This window comes from Megalobrama amblycephala, linkage group LG17 (genome assembly GCF_018812025.1).
Source record: "Megalobrama amblycephala isolate DHTTF-2021 linkage group LG17, ASM1881202v1, whole genome shotgun sequence".
Taxonomy (NCBI): domain Eukaryota; kingdom Metazoa; phylum Chordata; class Actinopteri; order Cypriniformes; family Xenocyprididae; genus Megalobrama; species Megalobrama amblycephala.
Genome location: NC_063060.1, coordinates 23,298,851 through 23,308,533, shown reverse-complemented (window position 1 = coordinate 23,308,533; position 9,683 = coordinate 23,298,851). Strand labels below are relative to the sequence as shown.

The window sequence follows — 9,683 nt, the reverse complement described above, 5'->3', positions numbered from 1 at the left end:
TATAAAAAGAGCCTCTCAGAGTGGCAGTGTCTCTCAGAAGTCAAGATGGGCAGAGGATCACCAATTCCCCCAATGCTGCGGTGAAAAATAGTGGAGCAATATCAGAAAGGAGTTTCTCAGAGAAAAATTGCAAAGAGTTTGAAGTTATCATCATCTACAGTGCATAATATCATCCAAAGATTCAGAGAATCTGTAACAATCTCTGTGCGTAAGGGTCAAGGCCAGAAAACCACACTAGATGCCCGTGATCCTCGGGCCCTTAGACGGCACTGCATCACATACAGGAATGCTACTGTAATGGAAATCACAACATGGGCTCAGGAATACTTCCAGAAAACACTGTTGGTGAACACAATCCACCGTGCCATTCGCCGTTGCCGACTAAAACTCTATTGGTCAAAAAAGAAGCCATATCTAAACATGATCCAGAAGCGCAGGTGTTTTCTCTGGGCCAAGGCTCATTTAAAATGGACTGTGGCAATTTGGAAAACTGTTCTGTGGTCAGACGAATCAAAATTTGAAGTTTTTTTTGGAAAACTGGGACGCAATGTCATCCGGACTAAAGAGGACAAGGACAACCCAAGTTGTTATCAGCACTCAGTTCAGAAGCCTGCATCTCTGATGGTATGGGGTTGCATGAGTGCGTGTGGCATGGGCAGCTTACACATCTGAAAAGGCACCATCAATGCTGAAAGGTATATCCAAGTTCTAGAACAACATATGTTCCCATCCAGACATCGTCTCTTTCAGGGAAGACCTTGCATTTTCCAACATGATACATTTTCTCAGTTTAAACATTTGATATGTCATCTATGTTGTATTCTGAATAAAATATTGAAATTTAAAGCTTCCACATCATTGCATTCTGTTTTTATTCACAATTTGTACAGTGTCCCAACTTTTTTGGAATCGGGTTTGTATATTTAAGGTTTCTGTCAAACTGTGTTTAAAGGTACAATGTGTAAAATTTGGGAGGATCTGTTGACAGCAATGCAATATAATATACATCAGTCAGTAGTGTATAAAGACCTTTATTACCTTAGAATGAGCCATTTCTATCTACATACACAGCACGTCCCCTTAAGTCGCCATTATGCGCCGGCATGTTTCTACTGTAGCCCTTAACGGACAAACTGCTCTACAGAGCACGTTTCGTCACTATGTTGTTATTCTTCTAAATTGTTTGTGTTTTTAGAGGCAGCTTGCATCATCATTAGGTTGAATACACACAAAGAGGAAGTAGTAGTAGTAGTAGTCGTCTGGTTTATTAGAAGCAGAGACCATTGCTGTCTCAGACGACGACATCTTTGTCTTGTGTCGGCCAGAAGGCCACCGTAGCTTCTCTGTTTGCACCTTTAAGCATTGTAAACAAGACCAGAAAGATCCATGATTTTGGCATGGGGTAAGCTTGTGTCAAAAGAAAATTTAAGCATTTTAGAAACATTTCAGTTGACTGCATATTGTGTGAACACAACATGAATTGTGTTAATGGTATATGGTCACAACAGATGAATGCTGTACTAATTGTGTTTAGGATTTTGAAAAAAAAAAAAAAAAGTGTAAATGCCTGAAATAAGGTCTGTGGTTAAGGATATTTTCATGTTTTAACCTAAAATACATCAGTAAAACCCCTTTGTGTGTGTGTGTGTGTGTGTTTAAAGCTTTTGCTTGTCGTGAAAAAGGTGGTTGATAACAAGTGTCAGTAACACTTTAGAATACTGATCTTTCATTAATGAATAACTAAACATGAACAAATGAGTAATGCATTATTAGCACTCTAGTAACTACTATTAACTAACAAGACACTCTGATTAATGAATTAGTAAGTAATAGTGCTCAGTTGAAGGTGGTAGTTCACTATTAACTAATCAGTAACTACTGTTTTTTCATTCCTCCGAGAGAACTACTAAGAACTTTTGAGGTTTTGTACATTTTTATACAGTAATTACTAGTGGGTTACCATGATCTTCACTTTAGAATACTGATCCAAATAATTAGTAGTTTTTTTAGAATTATGTAGCAACTCTTGAGTTATTACTATCCAATACTTTACAAAAACCTCAAACGTTTAAAATGACTCCAGTAGTTACTAGAGAGTTATCATGTTTCTCACTATAGAATACTGATCCAAATAATTAGTCATTTCTTCTGAATTAATTGGTAATACTTCAGTCATTACTAGTGGGTTACCATCATCTTCACTTTAGAATTAATTATACATTATGCATTATTCACATTAGTTATGAACCTGTATATAGTAGTTCTTAGTAGTTGTCTGGGAGGTATGAAAAAAATAGTAGTTACTGATTAGCTAATAGTGAACTACCACCTTCAACTGAGCACTATTACTTACTAATTCATTAATCAGAGTTTCTTGTTAGTTAATAGTAGTTACTAGAGTGTTAATAATTCATTACTCATTTGTTCCTCTGTAGTTATTCATTAATGATGGAACAGTATTCTAAAGTGTTACCCAGGTGTCTAAATGGAACTACAGAGATTGACGAACATTAAACGTCATCACACCGACTCACTAGTTTACTTTCACAGCCTCATTGTGTTTATAATCGTGCTCTTGAAAACTATTCTGCCTAAAACTTTTAGGGAAAATGTTTTTATATAAAGTTGTTGAAAGCTTAATTGTGGTTTTGTTAAAGTTGTGTGACAGTGGTGTAGTTCATTTATAGTCACTGTTTAGGTTTTTACTTCTGGTTATTGTATTTGGGGTTCAAGATTCATAAAAGTACATTTATGAAGATTATCATGATGAACAAAACCTGTAAGAATCATACACTTTTGTTGGTTACAGAGCTTATTTTCTGCAATAACCCAAAAGACAATGGAAAATCTTATTGGGTTTTTGTTGAGGGAACCAGGTTGATGCTAACTTCCGGGTTGGCCTACAAAAACACATCAGTTCTCTATTGGACCAGATTGATTATATTCATATTATATTCATCATAATCATTATCATCATCTTTCCTAGAATTTTGAGTTCCACCTCACATGTTCCTCTGAAATGTGGTTTTATTTTGAAATTCTTCTAATTATTGCTTTTGTACTGTCTTTGAGACTGAAAAAAAAAAAAAAGGCTGCAGGCCTATAATTACATGACATTTATGTACAGTTTATTATACAGACCATTATCATTAAACAGATATTTACAATGTTAAGGCATTTTAAACATGTAGATTAAATTAGGCTTGGCATGAAATCAATCATAACAGAATGATTAGTATTTAAATACTCTATAGCTCACAGGAACTAATGTTAATAAATAGCTAAAAGGTATCTCTTGTTCAATATACAACAAAAAACTTGCATTACAGTACAAATCTACCAGGCTGCTGTGCCTTCAGGGCGCTCATTAAAAACGAAGGAGCGGGACCTTCTTCTGGTCATAGCGGGTGGGCCTGTCCTCTTGGTCAGGGTCAAGTAGATGTCGGAGGTGAGGAATCGTGGGTAGCAGTCTCTTTTCATCAAGCTGTAGATTTTATCTTGGGCTACATCAAAGCAGGACTTAGTCGGACGGAGGATGTTCTTCTCAATTGTGGCCTTGGTTGAATGGTCGATGTTGATCTGAGAAGTAAGGTGCAAAACGTAAAACATGAAGCCATCAAAAATTAAATTTTCATTGCACACTGTGATGAAAGACAACATACTTGTGGAGTTATGCAAGAATTTTTGTGGGCCAACTATGATTTCGCCACATTGCTGATCTGTGTTTTCTTCTGCTTTATAAAAATGTTATGATCAGGAGATTCTCACTATTTTTCAGTCTATTTTTCAGTTGTTGTTTTTTTTTTTAATGTGCAACAAAAATCCAAAACATACACTGTAAATGTCTGAGACAACAAAAAATCTGTATTTTAGTTTTAGTTTTAGTATCTAAAAAACAACAATAAAAAAACCAACAAATAAACAAAAACAAAAAGGGGTTTTTATTGTTAAAAAGGAAGTGATTTTTTTTTTGTGATCATTCATGCTATGCAATAAAGAAAATGAAAAACTATTTTTCATTTGAAAATCTTATCAATTCAATGACAGTAAAAATAATAAAATGAAATTATCTTGGTCATCATTTTCAATAATAATAATAATTGCAATAATGTCACATACACATCACAAAAAATATCACAAATTATTGATTTCTTAATATCATTACATTTTTAGAAGTGGACAACACAACAGTTTACAACCTGAACTAAATGTCATAAAAGGTCAAATTATTGCCTCGTCATAAAAAGGTCAAATTATTATATGCATTGTTAGTGCATTTGTGGATAAATTAACAGATCAGCCCAAAATAAGAGCGTCATGTCATTGACCCACTGGCAAAACCAAATATGAAACACTTTGAAGTATTTACTAAAGATATTAGCAAATGTTAAGAAAAAAAAAAAAGATGCATTTTCATTAGTAGTCTCAGACATTTGCACTTTATTGTACAGTGTGTTTAATTTGTCATTCTTTTCTGACCACAGCGAGTCCACTGACTCATTCTCCCTCTGTCCAGGCCACAGTTGCTATACTCTCCAAAATATTACAGACTAACACACGTGTCTGTTGAACAGCATTTCTGTAGTGGTGAATTCTCTCAGATCTCAATATAGGGTGTTAGAAGCTAATTTATGCTGGCAATGCTCCTCATTTATGAATAAATACAGGTGATACAATATTAAGGTTTTCCTTTACCAGCACTGATAAGAAAAGTTGGCTTTCAGCAGTGGTACTTTTCTGTCTCAGTTGCTTTTTCGCTCTCACTTTGGTCAGACTAGAGCAAGTGGTCCCACTGCCTCATTTTCACTTCTCAGTTTTTTCAGAGTCTATTTTCTCAGCTGCGTGGGCGTCTGAGGGGGAGTTTTCAGCCAAAAGCAGGAAAACCACACGGTCACATATCTGCCCCCAGTCATGTGGCCGACAATGGCCTCTGCACAACACAATGGTAGGTCTCTGATGCTGATGCAGCGTTGCACTACACCGCAGATCATTTACCAGAGCCTTATTTGTTTTTATTATGACCCCCGTTGAGGTTACCCAAAGCGCAGCTTTATTAACAGCAACGTATTGTCGCTTGTCACCAAGCAAGGTGTTTTCCAAAATGGCATCTGTTTAATTTTTTATGGGGTCTGATGTTGTAGTGTATTAAATGAGTCAATGACTCAAAAAGGAAATTTCTTAAGACTTGAAACAACTTACACAAGTTTTATGAACCACTGTTATGATACTTTTATGGTGAACACTCTTATTGAAGCTTGAACACTCCATTTATTTTAATTGTACACACTTAAAAATAAAGTTTCCGAAAGTGAGTTTTAGCAGTAATACTATAGAAGAACCATTTTTGAACCTTCTGAACCTTCCATTGGAAAGGTTCCATGGATGTTAAGGTTCTTCATGGAACCATCAATGCCAGTAAAGAGCCTTTATTTATAAGAGTGTATGGAAAAGAGAGAAAGGCATGTTTTTCAAAAAAAAAAAAAAAAAAAAAAAAAAAAAATCTAATTTTCTGTTCCACGGAAGCAGGAAAGTTTGGAATGACATGAATTTTCGAATATGATGAATAATTTGTCAGCTGGATTATTGAAAGGACTGTGTTTCTGTCCTTCACAGCTGCTTTTTCATTTGTGCAAAATTAAATATGGGATCCACTCTGATTAAAGTTCTTACTGTTCACAATACAAATATGTGCATACCTCTTTGGGGGCTTCTTTATCGATGAAAATGGCATGTATCTGTTTGGCTTTAGACTGCAATTTGGTTGCAGACTCAGTGGTTTTGAAGTCTTCACAGGCTAACCAAAACTCAATGTTCTCCTCGCTGAACTGAGTGCGCAGAAACCGAGTGAAAACTTCTACGCCATCTGAAACGAGATGCAACATAACATTATAGTCACTAAATGCATGATTTACACTTAGTTACAAACAAGTATTCAGCTGGACAGAAAAAATAATCTGCCAAGTTTCTGTTTTATTCTTCCATCTCTTTTGGAAGCTGTATGGTTAATAATTTTGAAATTTGGAATGCTAAACATTTCTGGAGGAAATGTTTGGGTCTCCGTCCCCATCTAGACCAAACAGACCAACAGGCCAAAGGGTTTTACTTAACTTTGCAACTACAAGTCAACTAACTCTCATTCATTTGCAACTACATGTCAACTAACTCTCATTAGAGTATTAGTAGACTGTTAGGTTAGGGTTAGTAGAATAAGTTAACAAAGTTAGGCTTTAGACAGTAGAATGTCTGTTGCAGATGCAGACAGTCTACTAATTCTCTAATGACTAGTAGTTGACAAATAGTTACGGTAACACTTTAGAATAACTCACGCTATGAAGCATTAGTTAAGCATTAGTAAATAGTCAATTCATCATTTATAAAACATTAATAGACATTAGTAAGCCGTTTATAAATACAGATATAAATGCTTTGTTCTTGATTTATAAGCATATCTATAATGAGTTTAATAATTGTATTTTCATACTTTATTAATGATCAATTTATCATTTCTAAATTATGTATTACATTATTCAAAAACCAGTTATTTAGGAGTTGTCAGTGGTTCATAAGATCATTTAGGAAGTGTAAGTAAATGATTAATAAAATATTTAAATGTACATTTATGCATCTTATTATTTAGACATATAGTATTAGTTACTTAGCGTGTTATTAAATGCTTTAGTAATACATATTCCCAGTGTCAAAACTACCTCAGCACTAACTTTAAATCATTAGAGAACAGCAGTGCAGAAGATCACTGAACCTTTAAATCTCATTTATAAAAGCTTTACAAAGCATAAACAGTCCTCACTTTAGATGAGCTCACAAAAATAGTTAACTGACTGCTTCTAAATGTTTTATAACTACCTGAATTAATCATGAATTGCAGTAGGAATATGTGTTAATAAAGCATTTACTAACACTATAAGTAACACTATTACTATGTGTCTAAATAATAAGATGTATAAATGAATGTTTAAATAGTTTATTAATCATTTACTTACACTTCCTAAATGAACTACTGACAACTCCTAAATAACTGGTTTGTAAATAATGTAATACTTAATTTAGAAATGATAAATTGATAATTAATAAAGTATGAAAATACAATTATTAAACACATTATAGATATGCTTATAAATCAAGAATAAAGCAATTATAGCTGTATTTATAAACTACTTACTAATGTCTATTAATGCTTTATAAGTGATTAATTAACTATTAACTAATGCTTAACTAATGCTTCATAGTGTGCAGTTATTATAAAGTGTTACCAAAGTTACTTATATTTAGGAGAATGTCTAAAATGGACTACTAAAATAAAGTGTTACCAACCAAAGTGTTAAGTTGCTGTTTCTCCTTATAACTACTGAACTGAATAGCCTAAAAGCCTCAATTCCTTGTTCAATTCCTTGAATTATGCAGATTTCAATGATTAAATGTAGATTTTCCTTTTTCAAATTCATACAGTTACTACATTTGCAACCTGGTCAAAGAGCATGAAACACAGGGGAAAAAAAAATCAATTCAATTTTGGAATAACTGTAAAAGTAATGCTTTGCTCTTCACTGTATTTCTGGAGGTCTGCAAAATTCTAATTTAATTTCATGTATTTTTTTCCCCTGTAAAATCTCCAATAGAAGTCACATACTGATTTTTTGGTGTTCAACATGATTTTCCTGAAAAACCTTAATTAATTTTCTCAGAAAAGACATCAAACAGAAAGTGAGGTATTATATCTGCAACACTAAAAATCATAGTCACATTACCCTGATATTACAACGAAAATGTGGTTGCAGTATGACCAACTGGTCTAAAATAATAAAACTTTGAATGATGGTAAATTTTCTTGACAGCCTTTGAACTACTTCTCAAAATTTCACCACCTGCAGTGATATGACCAAATCTGCACATCTTTACAATGTCCAACTGGAGGGCCCATAATAGCTATTTGTATATTTATTTATTACTATTATCATCTATATAACTGTATAACTCATAGACATGCACATCACACAGACAGACAATCACATTCCAGGTGGTACAAATCAAACAGTGCTTGTGTGTTGAATCAAACTATCCATTGGTTAGAATCACATGAAAACCAGAAAGAACACTATGTTGTCACAAGCAAGTTTTCACATCCTGTGGTTATGATGGGATGCACACTTCTACTTTAACACAGTATGACACTGAAATGCATTCAATATGCTAATGCAGTATAATGCTAAGATGAGATGATCATACCTGAGTGACTCAGCAACTCCTCAAATGAATCACTCCATCTCATAGCCAAGTCTGGAGCAATGCTGTTAAAAAAACAAATTAGTGTTTTAGTGAAAGGTGCTTCATACAGTAAGTAGTCACATTTATACATCTGAATCATCCTATCGATGAAAAACACATTGACACTTCGATACCAGAGTTCAATAACGAATCTAACATTTCCTGATTTAGTAAAATACTAAATTAATGTGTAAACATCATAAAGGCTTACTGTTTAGGTTTAGCTGGTGGCTTCTTCTCAGGACTGACATTTTCATGTGATCCAGACTTTGTCAGAAGAAGACTGAGTCGACCTTTTTTATTCCTGCAAAGAGAGAAAGCAAAATATAAAAATCTATCTATCTATCTGTCTGTCTGATATTAGGAAGTATTAGAAAATTAGGTCAACGCATCATGTTGCATTGTGCATAAATGTATACATATGCAAGTAGACACCGCATGTGTTACTTCCACCAGGAAGATGCTAAACCGAAGATTCGTCAACATGACAGCTATAAGGGGAAGTGTTACCATTGTGCTAGCTATTGGTATTGAAGCACAAAAGTCATGAAGAAAAACAGTAAATAAGATTAAACAAGAGTTCTGGCTAAACATACAACAGACAAACAAAATGTCTATTGCGTTTATACATGCATTTGTAGTTATAGCAATAGTTTTATTGTTGGTTCTGACTTTGACATGTTTTCATCTTAGCAAAAAAGAAAAAAAAAAGAGGAAGAAAAAATTATTCTTAATATAATATATAAATTATTCTTAATATAACATATAAATATAAAACACGGTTCACAAGTATATGCGAAGTAGACACAACAACAGGTGCATTTTGCACTGATCTACATTCTAGGACGATATGTTCTCTTGCCTTTTCTTCGCTGAAGTGAATACAATTTTACTTTATTACATCCCAAAAGAGCGAAATTACAACAATGAAAGTCAAATAGATTTGTGTTTGGTCACAATGATGAGCTCCAAAAAATAAAGGAAGTCACACACAACAAAGAGAAACCTACCCAAACTTAATCATAATGTAATTGCTAAAATAATGATCAAAACCCACAGAGAGTGAATGCGCAATATAACATCTCTCCCTCCCAATACTTTCGGTGTTATTTTGAGAAAAGTGTATGAAAAAAACTGTACCTCAAGTTTGTGTCCTTCATTCTGCAGGCGAGCAGCTCGTCCTCACTGAGCATTTTGAAATATGCTTCCTCCTTGGGGGCTGAGAAGTTGAACTGAGGAAACAGAAACACAAAAATCTTCATGCTCTTCCCTCTAGTTGACACACACAGATCAACACAGCAGGTCCTTAGTCTAGTGTAAACTACCAAAAACTGAAGCTCATATTTGTATGATAAGTGTGCTAAGAGGTCATTTCCCATACCTGTCAAGATGACTTCCTG

The 9,683-nt window shown here is 34.1% G+C and overlaps 1 protein-coding gene across 2 annotated transcripts; it reads right to left on the bottom strand.

Annotated features, from left to right (window-relative positions):
- Window positions 1-3,106: 3,106 nt before the first annotated feature.
- Window positions 3,107-9,683, bottom strand: rgs18 (regulator of G protein signaling 18). Of its 2 annotated transcripts, XM_048164392.1 has the most exons (6): window positions 9,665-9,683; window positions 9,424-9,515; window positions 8,495-8,587; window positions 8,245-8,306; window positions 5,697-5,863; window positions 3,107-3,579 (listed from the first exon to the last, which is right to left on the bottom strand). In XM_048164392.1, the coding sequence occupies exons 2-6, from the start codon at window positions 9,474-9,476 to the stop codon at window positions 3,337-3,339; spliced, it is 618 nt and encodes a 205-aa protein (XP_048020349.1). In that variant the 5' UTR covers window positions 9,477-9,515; window positions 9,665-9,683; the 3' UTR covers window positions 3,107-3,336. The 2 variants fall into 2 exon arrangements, with proteins under 2 accessions (XP_048020349.1, XP_048020348.1); XM_048164391.1 differs by lacking the exon at window positions 9,665-9,683 and having other exon boundaries at window positions 9,424-9,622.